At 38.4% G+C, this 21994-nt stretch overlaps 1 protein-coding gene across 1 annotated transcript in view; it reads right to left on the bottom strand.

Moving 5' to 3' along the window:
• The window catches only part of SLC39A8 (solute carrier family 39 member 8), a 115089-nt gene that overhangs the window by 15918 nt on the left and 77177 nt on the right, over positions 1–21994 (bottom strand). The window contains exons 4-5 of the mRNA XM_053703494.1: positions 10820–10942; positions 5008–5172 (exon numbers count right to left, since the gene is read on the bottom strand). Coding sequence (XP_053559469.1) covers positions 5008–5172; positions 10820–10942 — 288 coding nt within the window. The remainder of the gene's footprint in view (positions 1–5007; positions 5173–10819; positions 10943–21994) is intronic.

Here is a 21994-nt window from a genome sequence, read left to right on the forward strand (position 1 = left end):
AACATGTTAATATGAATGAACTACAATGGGCTTAATTTATCAAACACTGGCGGACATACATATTTGCCCCTTTACCCCTGGCTTCTTATGTCACTGGCGGACATACATATTTGCCCCTTTACCCCTGTCTTCTTAGTACAACCCTGACCCCTGCCCATGCAAAGCCAATCCCAAGCAGGCAAGTGGTGGAGAACAGGGCTGGGAAGCAGCAGTTTGTATGAACCTGCAGTCTATGTGGAGAAAAGGGCTTGATAAATTTAGCAACTTTACTTTTATCATCAATTTTTGTTCTTTTAGTATTTTTTGATGAAAGCTAAACCTAAGTAGGCTCATATGCTCATTTTTAAGCCCTTGAAAGCCGCCTCTTATCTCAGTGCATTTTGACAGTTTTTCACAGTTAGACAACGCTAGTTCATGTGTGCCATATAGATTACTCCCATGATCTATATGGCACTGATTAGTTAAAATGCAAGTCTGTCAAAAGAACTGAAATAAGGGGGTAGTCTGCAGAGGTTTAGATACAAGGAAATCACACAGGTAAAAGTGTATTATGCAAAAACTGGGGAATGGGTAATAAAGGGATTATCTATCTTTTAAAAAAAATAACAATTCTGGAGTAGACTGTCCCTCTAACAAACTTCTTTTGTTTTCTTGCTTATGAAGGAATGTCTCAGCCCACCTACAGGGTTATAGGCATTGCATTTATTAGCTTGTAAGCCCTCCATCCCTGACAACCAATTGTGCACAAACAGTCATTTGTTGTCAGTTTCAAAACAAATTAACACTGCTTTAAAAATAACCTTTTTTTTATTTTTTTATAAAATAAAATATATATATAAATATATATATATATATATATGTATATATATATATATATATATATAGAGAGAGAGAGAGAGAGAGAGAGAGAGAGAGAGAGAGAGAGAGAGAGAGAGAGAAAATAACTCATAGTGTAAACCATTTACAAATCTAGACAAGTATGAAGACTTGCTTTTACCCCAGAAACTCTTAGACTGTTTCCAATGCAGCAAAGGACTCTGGGTGAGATATGCAAATGAGGTTCACAATGACTCACTTTTTTACTACTAGCCTGCTTTTTAAGGCAGACTTCCCTTTATGCCATAGCATTGCCGCATTACACAGCTTCTAAACTTAGCTAGGGGTAGTACAGTGATTCAGATTCTCTACATTTTGGATTTAGTGGAGGATTTTAAACTCACTTTTCGCCTCCCCATATTTTAAACTGCTGTTGTACATATATATATATATATATATATATATATATATATATATATATATATATATATATACATATATATATATATATATATATATATATATATATATATATATATATATATATATATACGGGTATATATATATATATATACGGGTATATATATATATATATATATATATATACAGTATATACTTAAAGGGAAACTAAATGCCTTTTGATTAGAACAGATTTCCATTGTCTTCCTAAAGCATTATCAGCCAAACATTTTAAAAACAAATGACCATCTTGATTGCTGCAAATGTTTTTCAATAGCAAAGCTCCATACATACTTTCCTTTTTTAGATGAGACAATCTGAACTTGAGTCCTGCAGTTGACAAGCCTAACCACAGTCATTATGTTAGTATAAAGTGCATTAAAAGACCACCAAATTCTAGATGTGCATTCGGTAATCCTGTTTACTAAAGAATGGGGAAGGCAGACGCTCGTTTTCAGAAGCCAGATTTCTTCTTGGGAAAGTGAAACACACTAAGATCTGGTGTGGCACTTTCACAAAACAAAATCCGTCTATGAAAAAAGCAGAATGCTGCTTCTGCATTCAGCAATGCACGTGTCTACTAACTACAGTAGAATCGAATAACTAACAAATACACAATAAAAAGACAATGCAATGGTAAAACTTTGAATTTGATATAAGCAGTAGAATATTTTCTGGAAAAGTTCAAAGCCAATCCATTACTCCCGCCACCTGTATCATGTGACAGTCCTAAGCCAATCACTAAATGCACATACATATATAATGTGAAATGTCTTAGGAGATGGAGCCTTAGAAAGTGCACATATAAAATGATTGTGCATGTTTTGATAATGAAAGTATTATTTTAGTTTTTTTTTAATTGCACGCTATAAACTTAATTATGAAACTTTAATTTTTAACTTTAGTGGTCCATTCATTTGCAGTGGTTATATGATTAAAGGGACAGTCAACACCAGAATTTTTGTTGTTTAAAAAGAAAGATAATCCCTTTATTACCCATTCCCCAGTTTTGCATAACCAACACGGTTATAATAATACACGTTTTACCTCTGTGATTACCTTGTATCTAAGCTTCTGCTGCCTGCCCCCTTATTTCATTTTAGCCAATCAGTGGTCACTCCTAGGTCACTTCACGTGCATGAGCTCAATGTTATATATATGAAACACATGAACTAATGCCCTCTAGTGGTCAAAAGGCATTCAGATTAGATGCAATCTTCAAGGTCTAATAAATTAGCATATAAACCTCCTAAATTTAGCTTTTCAACTAAAAATACCTAGAGAAAAAAGCAAAATTGGTGATAAAAGTAAATTGGGAAGTTGTTTAAAATGACATTCCCAATTTAAATTATGTCCCTTTAAGGCAATCAGGGAAATATATGCAGCAGAGTTAGCCTTGATACATGGGCATTTGAAACTCTGAGAATCTCTGAGAAACTCTGAGAATCAATAAATTACCCTTTTTTAAAAACATATAGTAGTTATTTACTGTCCCTACTGTTTTTTTATTTACGATTGATAGAAACTTTGAGTTTCATGTCTCGTTAATAAATTTCACATCTCATCCTTATGTCCCCACCTGTCAGGAATATTTACCTCAACATTTCAATGCCCTCTGGTTCCTATTTTATTTGTTACACAAATGTTTTATAGTTATTTATTTACCATTAAACGTCTGTGACAAAATCACAAACAAGGACGCTTCTTCGTGTGATACAGATAATATATAGGGGCCTATTTATGAATGTGCGAGCGGACATGATCCGATATTGCGGATCATGTCCGCTGCATATCGATAAATGCCAACAGCATACGCTGTCGGCATTTATCATTGCAACAGCAGTTCTGGTGAACTGCTGGTGCAATACCGCCCCCTGTAGATTCGCGGCCAATCAGCCGCTAGCAGAAGGTCTCAATCAACCCGATTGTATTGGATCGGGTTGATTTCCGGCGCTGTCTGTCCGCCACCTCAGAGCAGGCGGACAGGTTATGGAGCAGTGGTCTTTAGACCATTGCTTCATAACTTGTGTTTCTGGCAAGCCTGAAGGCTCGCCAGAAACATGGGGCATCAAGCTCCATACGGATAGGCCCCTTAAAGTGGAATGCACACTAAAGACTCATATTATGGCAGCACCCAATTGTGCTAGGTACTCTGTGTCCCAGCTCACTGATCACCAGAGCAGGGATTCACCTTGGACTGCCCCTTCTGCTGTAAAATGGATAATGAAAGCTCAGACTCCCAAATGTCTCAAAAATTAAAAGTTTTAATCATAAACGACATATAAAAACAGAGGGCTTAACACAGTGTTTTTCAACCAGTGTGCCGTGGCACACTAGTGTGCCGTGAGAGATCCTCAGGTGTGCCACGGCAGACTGACAACAGTGTGACATATTTTTTAAACTTTGCTTGTTTTATACTCCCAGTGCAGGGGTAGTTTGTAGGAGGCATGGCATAACAGCACAATACATACAGTATGTGTGTGTATGTGTATATATATGCTGTTTTAGGCTACAATGTGTGATTTTTTTAAAATTTTGGGATGGTGGTGTGCCACAGGATTTTTTAATGTAAAAAAGTGTGCCACAGCAAAAAAAAGGTTAAAAATCACTGGCTTAACATATAACCTGTGTATATAAAACAGTTTCACAACGCGTTTCTCAGCTATCCTTGCTGTTTCCTCAGGCTTTGAGACATTTGGGAGTCTGAGCTTTCATTGTCCAGCTTACAGCAGAAGGGGCGGTCCAAGGTGAATCCCTGCTCTGGTGATCAGTGAGCTGGGACACTAAGAGTTCCCAGAATGCTTTGCTTAGCACAATTTGGTGCTGCCATACTTGTGAGTATGAGTATTTAGTGCATTCCACTTTAAATATTATCAGTATCACATGAAGAAGCGCCCTTGTTAGTGATTTTTTTCACAGAAGTTTATTGGAGTGAGCAGTGTTGTCTACCACAAGGAGCAGTTGCCTATTGTTATTGGAATCCAAGGAAGGAACTCATACTGAACACAGTGCACGGATCTATACTGGACTGACATACCAGATAAGACTTTACACCTATTGGCAATAATAATGTTTTGGTTTGATGGTCAATATTGACAAAAATTGTTGTTTTTCTGGGTAGCCCATCTCTATACTATTACATTATCTTCATATTAATTTTGTGTATTTTACTGACATTATTGGAAGAAGGTTAATGTTTTCTCTACCCCATATTTATTATTTGATCCTGGTTCACAATACTATTGATTATAATTGGGTTTGATCAACTGTTGTCCAGAATATACACCACTTTATATCTGGCCATTTTGGTAGCGCCCCCTAGATTTGAGGCAAGTTGTGTCATCAACATTTTGAGATTTATCTACCATTACCTTTCAGCAGTACCAGAAGTACGTTTGAGTAAAATTGTACTAAAGTAAAGATTGAGTTTTATTTAGAACAAAATGAGATAGACATGACAAGTTAAGAGGTTTATAGCAGTCTCTTTGTTTTTTTTTTGTTTTTTTTAAAAAAGAATAGATTCCTATAATCTCTGAAAGAAAGGAATGAGACCACTTCAGGTAAAATTTAGACACATTATTTTTGTTTTTGCCTAATTGGGTCATCATCTTGTTTATTTAAATGGGCACAAAGGCAATTAAACACATAGTTAAAGAGCTGCTCGGAAGTCGCCAAGTAATTCTGGTCTCCCATGTGGATACAGCTAAATCATAAAAATAAATAATACTGTACCTGTGATGAAACCACGCTGATATTATCAGGAGTGTCAGAATCCTTTATATCTGTTACTGCTGAATTCACATGCATTGTTGTGCCGTTTGTGACTTTAGATATTTGATAGCCTGTGGTGATTTCATTTGGGATATGTTGCTCAATTTCTAAATGATTATGAGGATCCTAAAGTAGAAATAGTGAAAATATTAGAACAAACACAATATGTAGTTTACAAAGAAAGATAGTATGTTATGGTTTGGCTCGATCAATGTGTTTTTGTTTATTTAAAGTGCACCTTATTTGAGAAAAATATGAGAGAGAGAGAGAGAGAGAGAGGGGGGGGGGAGAGAGAAAGAGAGAGAGAGAGAGAGAGAGAGAGAGAGAGAGAGAGAGAGAGAGAGAGAGAGATTTTGTATTCTAATTAGCCAAAGTGGTTTCTTTTAAACAATAATTATTAATAAACTAGTGCATAGAAAAAATACACATATATTACAATGAACCTGAAACATTTATAAAAGAGTCATTTTAATATTCTTATTGTTTAGCTCAAAACTACAGTCTCAATTCTAAAATATGCTGATTACGTTTTATTAATAAATGTGAACAAATATCCAAGAACAACATTATAAGTGTGAGTTATTAATGTATTGCTTAGGTTTCCTGCCCTGAGTTACAATGTTTATATAAAATAGTTATGGTAAATCTGACAATTATTTATTTACTCTAGGGGCCTATTTATCTTGATGCGCGCGGACATGATCCGATATTGCGGATCATGTCCGCTGCACATCGATAAATGCCGACAGCATACTTGTGAACTGCTGGTGCAATGTCGCCCCCTGCAGATTTGTGGCCATTCGGCCGCCATTAGGGGGTTTCAATCAACCCAATCATATTGGATCGGGTTGATTTTTGGCGATGTCTGCCCACCGCCTCAGAGCAGGCGGACAGGTTATGGAGCAGCGGTCTTTAGACCGCTGCTTCATAACTTGTGTTTCTGGTGACCCTGATGGCTCGCCAGAAACACGGGGCATCAAGCTCCATACGGAGCTTGATAAATAGGGCCCTATGGCTTAAAGGGACATGAAATACCTTTTTTTTTTCTTTCGTGATTCAGGGACAGCATAAAATTTTAAACAACTCTCCAATTTACTGCCATTATCTAATTTTGTTTTGTTATCTTTGTATCCTTTGTTGGAAAGCATACTTAGGAAGGCTCAGGAGCTGCTGATTGGTGGCTGCACTTATATGCCTCATGTTACTGGATCACTCATGTGCATTGCTGTTTTTAACAAAGGATACTAAGAGAATGAAGCAAATTAGATAATAGAAGTAAATTGGAAAGTTGTTTAAAATTGTGTTCTCTATCTGAATCATGAAAAAAAATGGGTTTCATGAACCCTTTAAGGTTGTCCTGCGTATGAAATGTATTTGTTTGTTTTTTTTATATTATTTTACAACAATTAGAAATGTTCTTTTCTGATAAAGCATTGGTCCATGCTAATATAGAAAACCAATACAATTTGTTTGGTATATTTCTTCTGCCTCACATAGGCCTAGATTTAGAGTTCGGCGGTAGCCGTCAAAACCAGCGTTAGAGGCTCCTAACGCTGGTTTTGGCCGCCCGCTGGTATTTGGAGTCAGTGATTAAAGGGTCTAACGCTCACTTTTCAGCCGCGACTTTTCCATACCGCAGATCCCCCTACGCCATTTGCGTAGCCTATCTTTTCAATGGGATCTTTCTAACGCCGGTATTTAGAGTCGTTTCTGCAGTGAGCGTTAGAGCTCTAACGACAAGATTCCAGCCGCCTGAAAATAGCAGGAGTTAAGAGCTTTCTGGCTAACGCCGGTTTATAAAGCTCTTAACTACTGTACCCTAAAGTACACTAACACCCATAAACTACCTATGTACCCCTAAACCGAGCTCCCCCCACATCGCCGCCACTCGATTAAAATTTTTAACCCCTAATCTGCCGACCGCCACCTACGTTATACTTATGTACCCCTAATCTGCTGCCCCTAACCCCGCCGACCCCTATATTATATTTATTAACCCCTAACCTGCCCCCCACAACGTCGCCGCCAGCTACTTACAATAATTAACCCCTAATCTTCCGACCGCAAATCGCCGCCACCTACGTTATCCCTATGTACCCCTAATCTGCTGCCCCTAACATCGCCGACCCCTATATTATATTTATTAACCCCTAATCTGCCCCCCTCAACGTCGCCGACACCTGCCTACACTTATTAACCCCTAATCTGCCGAGCGGACCTGAGCGCTACTATAATAAAGTTATTAACCCCTAATCCGCCTCACTAACCCTATCATAAATAGTATTAACCCCTAATCTGCCCTCCCTAACATCGCCGACACCTACCTTCAATTATTAACCCCTAAACTTCCGATCGGAGCTCACCGCTATTCTAATAAATGGATTAACCCCTAAAGCTAAGTCTAACCCTAACACTAACACCCCCCTAAGTTAAATATAATTTTTATCTAACGAAATAAATTAACTCTTATTAAATAACTTATTCCTATTTAAAGCTAAATACTTACCTGTAAAATACATCCTAATATAGCTACAATATAAATTATAATTACATTGTAGCTATTTTAGGATTAATATTTATTTTACAGGCAACTTTGTAATTATTTTAACCAGGTACAATAGCTATTAAATAGTTAAGAACTATTTAATAGTTACCTAGTTAAAATAATAACAAATTTACCTGTAAAATAAATCCTAACCTAAGTTATAATTAAACCTAACACTACCCTATCAATAAAATAATTAAATAAACTACCTACAATTACCTACAATTAACCTAACACTACACTATCAATAAATAAATTAAACACAATTGCTACAAATAAATACAATTAAATAAACTAGCTAAAGTACAAAAAATAAAAAAGAACTAAGTTACAGAAAAGAAAAAAATATTTACCAACATAAGAAAAATATTACAACAATTTTAAACTAATTACACCTACTCTAAGCCCCCTAATAAAATAACAAAGCCCCCCAAAATAAAAAATTCCCTACCCTATTCTAAATTAAAAAAGTTACAAGCTCTTTTACCTTACCAGCCCTGAACAGGGCCCTTTGCGGGGCATGCCCCAAGAATTTCAGCTCTTTTGCCTGTAAAAGAATAAATGCAATACCCCCCCCCCAACATTACAACCCACCACCCACATACCCCTAATCTAACCCAAACCCCCCTTAAAGAAACCTAACACTAAGCCCCTGAAGATCTTCCTACCTTGTCTTCACCATCCAGGTATCACCGATCCGTCCTGGCTCCAAGATCTTCATCCAACCCAAGCGGGGGTTGGCGATCCATAATCCGGTGCTCCAAAGTCTTCCTCCTATCCGGCAAGAAGAGGACATCCGGACCGGCAAACATCTTCTCCAAGCGGCATCTTCGATCTTCTTCCATCCGGTGCGGAGCGGGTCCATCTTGAAGCAGGCGACGCGGATCCATCCTCTTCTTCCGATGTCTCCCGACTAATGACGGTTCCTTTAAGGGACGTCATCCAAGATGGCGTCCCTCGAATTCCGATTGGCTGATAGGATTCTATCAGCCAATCGGAATTAAGGTAGGAATTTTCTGATTGGCTGATGGAATCAGCCAATCAGAATCAAGTTCAATCCGATTGGCCGATCCCATCAGCCAATCAGATTGAGCTCGCATTCTATTGGCTGATCGGAACAGCCAATAGAATGCGAGCTCAATCTGATTGGCTGATTGGATCAGCCAATCGGATTGAACTTGATTCTGATTGGCTGATTCCATCAGCCAATCAGAAAATTCCTACCTTAATTCCGATTGGCTGATAGAATCCTATCAGCCAATCGGAATTCGAGGGACGCCATCTTGGATGACGTCCCTTAAAGGAACCGTCATTAGTCGGGAGACATCGGAAGAAGAGGATGGATCCGCGTCGCCTGCTTCAAGATGGACCCGCTCCGCACCGGATGGAAGAAGATCGAAGATGCCGCTTGGAGAAGATGTTTGCCGGTCCGGATGTCCTCTTCTTGCCGGATAGGAGGAAGACTTTGGAGCACCGGATTATGGATCGCCAACCCCCGCTTGGGTTGGATGAAGATCTTGGAGCCAGGACGGATCGGTGATACCTGGATGGTGAAGACAAGGTAGGAAGATCTTCAGGGGCTTAGTGTTAGGTTTCTTTAAGGGGGGTTTGGGTTAGATTAAGGGTATGTGGGTGGTGGGTTGTAATGTTGGGGGGGGGGGGTATTGTATTTATTCTTTTACAGGCAAAAGAGCTGAAATTCTTGGGGCATGCCCCGCAAAGGGCCCTGTTCAGGGCTGGTAAGGTAAAAGAGCTTGTAACTTTTTTAATTTAGAATAGGGGAGGGAATTTTTTATTTTGGGGGGCTTTGTTATTTTATTAGGGGGCTTAGAGTAGGTGTAATTAGTTTAAAATTGTTGTAATATTTTTCTTATGTTGGTAAATATTTTTTTCTTTTCTGTAACTTAGTTCTTTTTTATTTTTTGTACTTTAGCTAGTTTATTTAATTGTATTTATTTGTAGCAATTGTGTTTAATTTATTTATTGATAGTGTAGTGTTAGGTTAATTGTAGGTAATTGTAGGTAGTTTATTTAATTATTTTATTGATAGGGTAGTGTTAGGTTTAATTATAACTTAGGTTAGGATTTATTTTACAGGTAAATTTGTTATTATTTTAACTAGGTAACTATTAAATAGTTCTTAACTATTTAATAGCTATTGTACCTGGTTAAAATAATTACAAAGTTGCCTGTAAAATAAATATTAATCCTAAAATAGCTATAATATAATTATAATTTATATTGTAGCTATATTAGGATTTATTTTACAGGTAAGTATTTAGCTTTAAATAGGAATAATTTATTTAATAAGAGTTAATTTATTTCGTTAGATAAAAATTATATTTAACTTAGGGGGGTGTTAGTGTTAGGGTTAGACTTAGCTTTAGGGGTTAATCCATTTATTAGAATAGCGGTGAGCTCCGATCGGAAGTTTAGGGGTTAATAATTGAAGGTAGGTGTCGGCGATGTTAGGGAGGGCAGATTAGGGGTTAATACTATTTATGATAGGGTTAGTGAGGCGGATTAGGGGTTAATAACTTTATTATAGTAGCGCTCAGGTCCGGTCGGCAGATTAGGGGTTAATAATTGTAGGCAGGTGTCGGCGACGTTGTGGGGGGCAGATTAGGGGTTAATAAATATAACATAGGGGTCGGCGATGTTAGGGCAGCAGATTAGGGGTACATAGGGATAACGTAGGTGGCGGCGTTTTACGGAGGGGCAGATTAGGGGTTAAAAGTGTAATGCAGGGGTCAGCGATAGCGTGGGCGGCAGATTAGGGGTTAATAAGTGTAAGGTTAGGGGTGTTTAGACTCGGGGTACATGTTAGAGTGTTAGGTGCAGACGTAGGAAGTGTTTCCCCATAGGAAACAATGGGGCTGCGTTAGGAGCTGAACGCTGCTTTTTTGCAGGTGTTAGGTTTTTTTTCAGCTCAAACAGCCCCATTGTTTCCTATGGGGGAATCGTGCACGAGCACGTTTTTGAGGCTGGCCGCGTCCGTAAGCAGCTCTGGTATCGAGAGTTGCATTTGCGGTAAAAATGCTCTACGCTCCTTTTTTGGAGCCTAACGCAGCATTTGTTTGAACTCTCGATACCAGAGTTAAATTTATGGTGCGGCCAGAAAAAAACCCGCGGAGCGTTAACAGCCCTTTTACCGCCGAACTCTAAATCTAGGCCTTAGAATTAGGTATCATGACACAGATTGAAGTTAGTAGAGGACAAGACACTTACTTGACCATAGATCTTCAGTATCATTTTCAGCATTCTTTCTACAAACAGCAAAATGTAGAAGCCTCCAAAAATAGCCACTGCTTTTGGAACATAGTTATCAATTTTTGGATCAAAACCAAAAGCCTGTGAAAGCAAAGTGATACATCAGGACCACCACTAAACACCGTAGAATTGAATAACTGACAGCTACACCATAAAAAATACAATGCAATAGCAATAGCTTTAAATTTAAAATAGGCAGTAGAATATTTTCTGTCAAACTTCAAAATGAATCAAGTTTTCCCTCCCCCCTGTATCATGTAAATGCATTTACATACAGTGGCCCCAAGTTATCAAAGTCTGGCGGACCTGATCCGACAGTGCGGATCAGGTCCGCCAGACTTCGCTGAATAACAAGAGCTGCTGGTGCAACGCCGCCCCCTGCAGACTCGCGGCCAATAGGCCGCCAGCAGTGGGGTGTCAAGCTTGATACATATGCCCCAGTATATACTGTTCAATTTGGATTTGCTCAATAGGAGCTGGTTCCTCAGTAAGTGTGCATATAAAATGAAGGTGCAAATTTTAATAATGTAAGTCTATTGGAAGTTTTTTTTAAATTGCATGCTTTATCTGAACCATAAAACTTTAATTATGACTTTAGTGGCCCTTTAAGAATACCCCATTACAAATAAAGGCAGCAATATCTTAAATAGGTTTCTTCTGCTTGACTTTTTATTGTATTAAAAAAATAATGCATAAATGTATCATCTAAAGTAAGTGACATTATATGATATATGCTGTCATTCACTTTGCTAAAACATGACTAATGTTTCTCTCAGAAACAAAACAAAAAGTGCTAGATACTAGGGATGTGAATTTATTTTCACCTGAATGTTTTTGCTTATCTTAAAAAAAAAAAATATTTTACTTTTATCTTCAGACATGGCTCAAAATTTCAAGCCTTAAGATACTAACCAGCCCAAAATGTTACTTGCCACTTTTAAACCTGCCCACACCACAACCACTACCCCCCCCCCCCACCTCTTTGCATATATTTAGCCAATGTGAAACACCTTATTGTGCAGTAATACATCAACAAAAATAAGTGCATAGCAGTTAGCAATATCATTGAGGGTTCTGGGGTAGACAGTTGGACAGAAAAAGGAAGTTGTTGAACTGAGAGAAAGCAGAGAGTGTTGACATTAATGTGAGTCCATAACAGACCTGGAATAATTGTTTTATAATTATCATCTCTCATCTATATTTCACCACTCCCTCCTCTCTTCAATCTCTCTTTTTAACCCCTCTCTTTTCTTTAGGGCCATATCTTCTCATTACACTCTTTCTCTATCCTCTCTCTTTACTGTCTTTTTTTTTCTCTACTATTTCTTAACGCTATCTTTTTCTCCAGTTTCACTTTTCCTCTCCAATCTCTCTCAGCCCCTGTTTACCCTCTCAGAAGTAACAGTCTACACATTAAAGGGGTACTTATAGCCCTAGAGGAATAACATACTCTTGCCCTTTCATGGATATATAATATCCCTTTAGATAATATTTGTAAACATTTTCTCACTAACTTTCACTGACCACTGGTTAGTGGGCTACTGGAAATTTTGAGCCCTGAGATAAGAATATTTAAAAGAAAACAAACTATTTAATAGCTAGACTAGAGAGAGAGACTAGTGTTAGGGTACTATATGTAAAATATTTAGTTAAGTGCTTGGTAGCTAGTTAGGTAGCTTACTTAAAAACATAGTAGTTTATTGAAACTTACTTAAAGTTAACCTTTTGGTGCGTTGCTTAGCTTTTCAGCTTTTTTTCCTTCCATAAGGCAGGGAGAGTCCACGACATCATTCCTTACTGTTGGGAAATACAACACCTGGCCACCAGGAGGAGGGAAGACACCCCAGACAAAGGCTTAAATATCCCTCCCACTTCCCCTATCCCCCAGTCACTCTTAGCCTTTCGTCACTATAGGAGGTGGCAGAAAAGTGGCAGAAGATTTGGATAGTCCTGTAATGGGTATGTTCCCTTCAAGAAAGGATTGGAGTTTTAAGTAATCATGTCAAGCTCTCAGATGAAAGTCTGGAGTCTGGAGATGCAGGGAAAGTTTTTCTGCAAACCCATCCAAATTGTCGCCTAACAGCTCCTGAGCAATCAGTGTTGACGAGTTTCACTGCTTGCTGTTACACACTCAAGTCCATGTCAGAAGCATTGCTGCAAGACTGTCACACTTGAAAGGCTGTGCCTGGTCCACAGCATGGATCCTGGAGGGTAAGACCGTTTTATACATACACTTTTTCTATACAGGGTCAAAGTGTGGCTCCTTTATGCCTCGATAGGATCAAGGGTTAACATCTCCTTCAGGAAGATTATTTGAACAGCTAGGGGTTATTTATAACTGTTTTAATGTAAGAGCTTTTGGGCTCATAGACTGGGTACTTTTGGCTTGGAACAAACAGGTTTCACTTTTGTTTTTGAGTGTTGCGCAGCTCATAAAAGCTTAGCGCCTTTTTCACAGCATGGGAAGTCCTGTCCTACGCACCACGGTGACCGGAGATTCAGACTCATATATCTGTTTCCTCCATTACCGCTTCTCCCTCGTGTGGTAGCTCGCATCAGGCAGGAGCGAGCATCAGTGATTCTGATTGCTCCATAGTGGCCGCGAAGGATGTGGTTTGAGGATCTGGTGGGCATGTTCTCATCTCCTCAGTGGAGGTTACCCTGTCGCACAGATCTGCTTATACAGGGTCCCTTCGTTCATCAAATTCTAGATTCGCTGAGGCTGACTGCGTGGAGATTTAACGCTTAGTCTTAGCCAAGAGAGGGTTCTCTGAGAGTGTTATTGACACTCTGGTTCAAGCTCATAAGCCAGTTATTCGTCAAATCTACTATAAAGTGTGGAGGAATTACTTGTACTGGTGTGAAGAGCATGACTTTTCCTGGTATAAGGCTAAGGTTGCCAGAATTTTATCTTTTCTCCAGGAAGGACTGGAGAAGGGTCTTTCTGCTATTTCCCTGAAGGGACAGATATTGGTCCTGTCGGTGTTACTGCACAAGAGATTGGCTGAGCTTCCAGATGTGCAGTCCTTTGTTAAGGCTTTGACTAGGATCAGACCTGTGTTTAGATCTGGGGCTCCGCCTTGGAGCCTAAATCTTGTTCTTGGTGTTTTGCAGCAAGCTCCGTTTGAGCCTATGCATTCTGTTGACATTAAATTGTTATCTTGAAAGGTTATTTTTTTCTGGTTATTGCCTCTGCGCGCAGAGTTTCTGAGATTTCTGCTTTGCAATGTGACTCCCCTTATCTTGTTTTCCATGCTGATAAGGCGGTTTTACGTACTAAATTAGGGTTCCTCCCTAAGGTAGTGTCAGATCGTAACATTAATTAAGAAATTGTTGTTCCTTCCTTGTGTCCTAATCCTTCTTCAGCGAAGGAACGCTTGCTTCACAATCTAGATGTGGTTCGTGCCTTGAAGTTCTATATTCAGGCTACTAAGTAATTCAGACAATCTTCCTCTTTGTTTGTCATCTATACGGGGAAGCGTAAAGGGCAGAAGGCTACTTCAACATTCCTATCTTTCTGGTTGACGAGTGTCATCCGCTTAGCTTATGAGACAGCGGGGCGACAGCCTCCTGAGAGGATAATGGCTCATTCCACTAGAGCAGTGGCTTCCTCCTTGGCTTTTAAGAATGCAGCCTCTTTGGATCAGATTTGTAAGGTGGCTACCTGGTCCTGCTTACACACTGTTTCTAAATTTTACAAGTTTGATGTGTTTGCTTCGGCTGAAGCAGCTTTTGGGGAAAATTTTGCAGGCTGTGGTGCCCTCAGAATAGGGTCTGCCTCTTTTTTTGTTCCCTCCCGTTATTCATTCAGTGTCCTCTGGAGCTTGGGTATAGTTTTCCCAACAGTAAGGAATGAAGTTGTGGACTCTCCCTGCCTTATGGAAGGAAAACATAATTTATGCATACCAGATAAATTCCTTTCCTTCTTGGCAGGGAGAGTCCACAACCCCGCCGGTAATTTATTTTTTGTTGTGCGGCACCTTTATACCCTGATGTTTTTCCTACTTATCCTTGTTCCCTCGGCAGAATGACTGGGGGATAGGGGAAGGGGGTTGGATATTTAAGCCTTTGGCTGGGGTGTCTTTGTCTCCTCCTGGTGGCCAGGTGTTGTATTTCCCAACAGTAAGGAATGAAGTCGTGGACTCTCCCTGCCAGGAAGGAAAGGAATTTATCTAGTAAGCATAAATTATGTGTTTTTTTTTACTTATCTCTCCTAGCCCCCCACTGGGAGTGTATTATGATTTAACCTTCTGGCTATTATGCTATTAATGTACACTGCACAACTTTTCTATTAGCCAGCCAATACTTAAATGGATAGGAAAGTCAAAATAAAACTTGCATGATTCAGATAGATCAATGCATCTAATGTTTAGACACTTTTGAATTCACAATACTTGTTTGTTCTCTTGATGGGATCCAATTTTTGAAAAATAATATGTAGGGTACATATTCTACTGTGGGAGCCAGATGGTGATTAGTGCCTGCACACTTTTGTCTCTTGTGATTGGTTAACAATATGCGTTCAACAACTAGAGTTTCAAGGTTGAGCATTGCTGCTCCTTCAGCAAAGGATATCAAGCGAATGAAGAAAATGTAATAATAGAAGTAAATTGGAAATGAAAAGTTGTTTAAATTTCTATGACAAGACAGGAGGCTTCATATTTTGCATCAAATCTTTGCTGATTCCAAACAGCAGAAAAGAAAAACATACAGAGAAAAAAAAAAAAACAACATAACAAGATTGCACCAATCAGCACACAGCAGCCTAATAAACTGTAATGAACAAGTCCAACACTTCCTCTTTTCTTTGCTGCTTCCAGACAGCAGGCCCTGTATTACTTTTCTCACATATTTTACGTAAATGAATTAACTTCTAATTATGGTTATTAGCTTTTCTTTCTAAATCTAAATAAAACAATATAGATAGTGTTTATGTACTTTCTATTATTTTCTTTTTCTTTTATCTTTATAATATCTTCCCCTTTTGTATTCTTAGGGGCTGATTTATAAAAGTGCGAGCGGACATAACACGATCATGTCCGCCTTACATCGATAAATGCCGACAGCATATGCTGTCTGTATTTATCATTGCACAAGCAGTTCTTGTGAACTGCTTGCGCAATGCCGCCCCCTGCAGATTCGCTGCCAATTGGGGGTGTCAATCAGCCCGATAGTATAGGATCGGGCGGATTGATGTCCGCAGCCTCAGAGCAGGCAGACAAGTTATGGAGCAGCAGTATTTAGACCGCTACTTCATAACTGCTGTTTCCAGCGAACCTGAAGGCTCACACGGAAACAGGAGCATCAAGCTCTATTTGGAGCTTGATAATTCGGCCCCTAAATATTCTACTTTTCATAGTAAGACATTCATTTAATTATCCTTTATTTTTTAAGGTATTGCCGTTGTAGAATATTCTGTTCCTGGATCAATTTTGGGACCTCATTTGTTTTCAACTTGACAAGTGATTTTCTTAAATGCTCTCTATAAAATAGGTCTTTTTTAAAAAAAAATGCTTTTCTTTTGTTTTGTTATAGGCTTTATTTGAAATGCAAGAATGTAAGTTTAGATGCCGGCCCATTTTTGGTGAACACACTGTGTTGTTCTTGCTGATTGGTGGATAAATTCACCCACCAATAAACAAATGCTTTCCATGGTCCTGAACCAAAAAATAGCTTAGATGCCTTCTTTTTCAAATAAAGAAAGCAAGAGAACAATGAAAAATTGATAATAGGAGTAATTTAGAAAGTTGCTTAAAATTGCTCTATCTGAATCACGAAAGAAAAAAATGTGGGTTCAGTGTCCCTTTAACTGTTTTCAGCTTTTGTTGGTTTCTGTTCAAGTAATTGTGTAATAAGAAATTCTCTAGCAAATTAGAGCACTATTGGTCGTATGTGTAATTAGCATTTTATTATTCCTTCAGTGGTGTAACTGGGTTCGAATGCTTGCTTGCACCTCAGTCCCCCTCCTTTTCTCCCTCTGGTGGAACGGATTGCAGCTCTCACGTGACCACGTCGAAGCCATATCTTTCTCAGTCCGGTACTGTTTCAGGGCAATAGTGGACACATGCCTGACCAGTGATTAACACTCCGGTGGGTTATGTGAACCGCTGCTCAGAACGGTAACGGACTGCAGTGTGGCTGTAGATATTTTTTCTGGTCTGGATGTATGCGGCCGTCTATAGTGTGTGTGGCTGGTTGCCAGGCCTCTCTCTTCTTCCATGCAACTTTGAGTGTTTGGTCTCAGGACCGAAGAGTGTGTGACCAGTATCCAGGCCTTCTTTTTTTCTCAGTATGTATGAAAGGTGTTGTTTTTATTTCTTGTGAATGGCCGGTAGTCAGGCCTTTCATTTATCTATGTGGAGTGTATGAAGCCGGTAGCCAGGCCTGTTGTGCATGCGGTCGGTCCCTTCAGGTCAACAAATGTCTCAGAACCGGAGTGTGTGGGGCCGGTAGCCAGGCTCTTTGTTTTCTGCATCTTGGTGGCATGTGTGGCCAGTAGCCAGGCCTTAATTTATTGTATTTAGTTTTTTGCTGTATGTGAATGGCCGGTAACCAGGCCTTATTATTATTATTATTTTATTATCATTGTGCATGTCTTTGTGTGGCCAATAGCCAGGCCTCATTTATTCTCTTTACTCTGTTTGTGTGTGGCCAGTAGCCAGGCCTCATTTATTTAACCCCTTAATGATTTTAAATCCTGAACAATTCTCTTTCTCATATATCTCTCTTGTACATCTTGTGTATGGAGGATGTTTTTATTTCCCTGTACTATTTTGGAGTTAGGGAGGATTTCTCAGCAAAATGTTCTGGGCAATGCAGATCTTGTGGACGTATAATGTATATGTTCAATTGAACCATTCAAGGTATTTCTTTTAGCTCTTTCCCCTTGCCTCAGTGCTTTTGACAGAAGGATAAAAATATATTACATGTGGAATTAAAGGGACAGTCAACCTTCATAATAAAGTGATCTTTTTTGTTAGTCTGCCCCTTATTAAATTGTCCTACCTGTTTGTCAGCATGCTGCCCACAACGGTTATATTTAAAATCGATTCAAGCCGTTTTCAAGCTGTTTTCGATTTGCAAATGGCCCCTAAATGCCACCTACCGCCGTCTTCTTCATTCACAGGAAATTTTTTTTTTTACATTTCGTGCCCGTGAATGTTGATGATGACACCGCGTTGTGCGTCTAGTTACTGCGCATGATCAAAGTTGACCGGAAGAGCTGGGGACTACTCTTCTGTGTAAATGTTCCGGATTACTGTATGCAGTGACGTCACTGGCTGCATAATGCGCATGTGCGCAATACCGGGAATGCTATATTCGCTTTATTTGTGATTTCATGGGAGACACAGGGTAGTGTATTGAAGTGAGGCATGGATGATGTCACAGTAGGCGGAGTTTAGGGGCCATTTTCAAATCTAAAACGGCGTGAATCTTTTGAAAATAAAACTGAGACCGTTGTGTGCAGCATGATGGCAACCAGGTAGGACAACTTAATAAGGGGCAAACTAACAAAATAGATCACTTTATTATGAATTTAGACTGCGCCTTTAAGTAGGGCTCCTTTACTATATAGAAAAAAAGGGGGGATACTAATGGCACTGCTTAAATTTACAACTTAGGGTAGCCTAGTGATTTCTGGTTCTGGTAATATGGTATAAATATCCAACCAGATTGGTAGTGTTACCTAAAAAATTGGCTGAGGTGCTGTGTACTTGTTTTGTCAAACGAAAATTATCAATCCTTGGATTGATGGAGTGTACACCTATATATCACTCATTCCCTAATTGATAGTGACAAAAATTGGACAAGAGCTGTGTCTCCTTGGAGGAGAATGTGCGTGGGGATGTTTATTAAAATATAACCTTTATTGGTAATCTTTTAAAAATATACGGCAACAAACACAATTGACATACAAACTTTATTAAAAACACAGGTTTGGGTCTTAATAGATTATTGTCCGTTATTCACGGAGTACATTACGTGGTTGTGGTGTGTTTCAGAAATTACTTGGGTTGGAAGTCAGGTTGATCCCAGTGAATATATTGTGATTTATTATACTTTGAGCTTATATTTGAGAAGGCTGTGGTATTGTGATATTTACTCTATTGTTATATGAGTAATCTGTGACTCATCTTTCAAATCAAATTTTGATATTAAAGGTATTAGCGTAAATATCCCATGTTATCACCAACATTTATTATTAATGCTTGTAAAATTGCATTTCATATGTATCTAGGTGCGACACTGCTTAATTTCCTAGTAGTTGTCTTCTTATTTCAGTATGATATTGTGGGAAATATATGTATACTGCTGTTTTAAGTAGCCTCCTAACTATATAGATACTGAAAGTACTTTCTGTGTATAGTATAATAATACTGGTCGGTAAGTTAATGTATTAACCCCTGTAATATCTTGGATCGTGTATTTATTAATACTTAAGTATGCACAAGCATTGTGCTTAAATCACAAGCATTGTGCTTGATATCTTAGATCGTATATTTATCAATACTTAAGTATGCACAAACATTGTGCTTGAATCGTTACACAGAAATTGTATTTTTTAAATTTCTTGGAATTTTTAAAGTTGATAGTGTGTACTATACTTGTTATAACAGTAGCATATTAAAGTAATTTAGTAGCTCTATTGGTTCTTAGCGTTAGGATCTTACGATGTAAGAGTTATAATATTCTTGTGAGTATACTTTAATGTTACAAGAAAGTAGCTGTTCTGGTATAATAATTATGCTCTTAGTATGTATCAACTATTACTTAGTGGTCTTAAATAATTAAAGCATGTTGTCCTCTTAGGCCTTAGGAGTTGTTAGCGGTATTGTGGTGTGAGTTTGCTGAATATTGGCGGTTTTTTCTGTGTATTTAAATATTCGTACTCCTAACCGCTTGCTGAATGCATGCTTTTGATACTGGTTGTTTTTTAAAGTAATTCGCTAAGTACTTGCATTATTATATCTAGGCTTAATGTGTCGCCTATATAACTGTTTGCAATATTTGCAATACTTGCGATATTGTATCTATGTTGGTGTATAACAATATTAACCGCTTACACAATCCAGGCTTAATGTATCACATGTATCTAAGCTTAATGTATCACATATATAGCTACTTGCAATATTTGCAATCCTTGTGATACCGTATCTATATCAGATTTTTAATGATGTTAACCGCTTACTAAATCCTGGGCTATACCTGTCAATTTGGCGTGGGGTGCTTCGCCAAATATTGACAGTGTTGTATGTATCTTTTAGAGCTCCATAAATTTGGCCGTTGGCCAGTTCTAGGCTTCTAATATCAAATGCTCATGCTACTGAATAAACTCCGTTTACAAGTAAATTTACTTAATATTGTGCACAACCACAATAGTTATATATAATATAAAGACCTCTGTTCCTGCTAATTAAAAAATGCTAACTGGCATTCTACAAACAATTCCCTAACATGTTTCTCCACTAACGTGGCTTTTTCAAAGACCCTTTGAAAAAGCCACGTTAGTGGCGAAACATGTTAGGGAATTGTTTGTAGAATGCCAGTTAGCATTTTTTTAATTAGCAGGAACAGAGGTCTTTATATTATATATAACTATTGTGGTTGTGCACAATATTAAGTAAATTTACTTGTAAACGGAGTTTATTCAGTAGCATGAGCATTTGATATTAGAAGCCTAGAACTGGCCAACGGCCAAATTTATGGAGCTCTAAAAGATACATACAACACTGTCAATATTTGGCGAAGCACCCCACGCCAAATTGACAGGTATAGCCCAGGATTTAGTAAGCGGTTAACATCATTAAAAATCTGATATAGATACGGTATCACAAGGATTGCAAATATTGCAAGTAGCTATATATGTGATACATTAAGCTTAGATACATGTGATACATTAAGCCTGGATTGTGTAAGCGGTTAATATTGTTACATACCAACATAGATACAATATCGCAAGTATTGCAAATATTGCAAACAGTTATATAGGCGACACATTAAGCCTAGATATAATAATGCAAGTACTTAGCGAATTACTTTAAAAAACAACCAGTATCAAAAGCATGCATTCAGCAAGCGGTTAGGAGTACGAATATTTAAATACACAGAAAAAAACGCCAATATTCAGCAAACTCACACCACAATACCGCTAACAACTCCTAAGGCCTAAGAGGACAACATGCTTTAATTATTTAAGACCACTAAGTAATAGTTGATACATACTAAGAGCATAATTATTATACCAGAACAGCTACTTTCTTGTAACATTAAAGTATACTCACAAGAATATTATAACTCTTACATCGTAAGATCCTAACGCTAAGATCCAATAGAGCTACTAAATTACTTAAATATGCTACTGTTATAACAAGTATAGTACACACTATCAACTTTAAAAATTCCAAGAAATTTAAAAAATACAATTTCTGTGTAACGATTCAAGCACAATGTTTGTGCATACTTAAGTATTGATAAATATACGATCTAAGATATCAAGCACAATGCTTGTGATTTAAGCACAATGCTTGTGCATACTTAAGTATTAATAAATACACGATCCAAGATATTACAGGGGTTAATACATTAACTTACCGACCAGTATTACTATACTATACACAGAAAGTACTTTCAGTATCTATATAGTTACGAGGCTACTTAAAACAGCAGTATACATATATTTCCCACAATATCATACTGAAATAAGAAGACAGAGGGGGGAGGAGCCGGCCGAGGTTGAGAATGGCCGCACACCTTTAGAGCTCCTGCTTAACCGTCCTCTATTTGGCAATTTAAAAAGCCTTTCTATGTCCTAATTTAAGGTTTTTCAGTATATGTCAAATTAGCTAAACCCCAGTTTATAAACTCTGTGACCCGTAAGCTGTAAAAAGGATTACAAACAGAACTTGCATACAATGAAACGCACCTGTGGGTAGGCAGGACTTACACCTGTGCAAGGTATTCGATAATCCTCCTTGGTTCCAAAGCAGTAGGAGGAGGAAAGAAGCAGAAAGTGCTTTGCACAGTGGAAGGAGCGAGGTGCAGCCTATGCTGACAGGAGCGTTCTTTGCTGTATGCGGGAGTACTTTTGTGAGCATGACTTTACCGGCAACCCCGATACAGCTATCACCCCAG

The sequence above is a fragment of the Bombina bombina genome, chromosome 2, assembly GCF_027579735.1.
Source record: "Bombina bombina isolate aBomBom1 chromosome 2, aBomBom1.pri, whole genome shotgun sequence".
NCBI classification, from domain to species: Eukaryota; Metazoa; Chordata; class Amphibia; order Anura; family Bombinatoridae; genus Bombina; species Bombina bombina.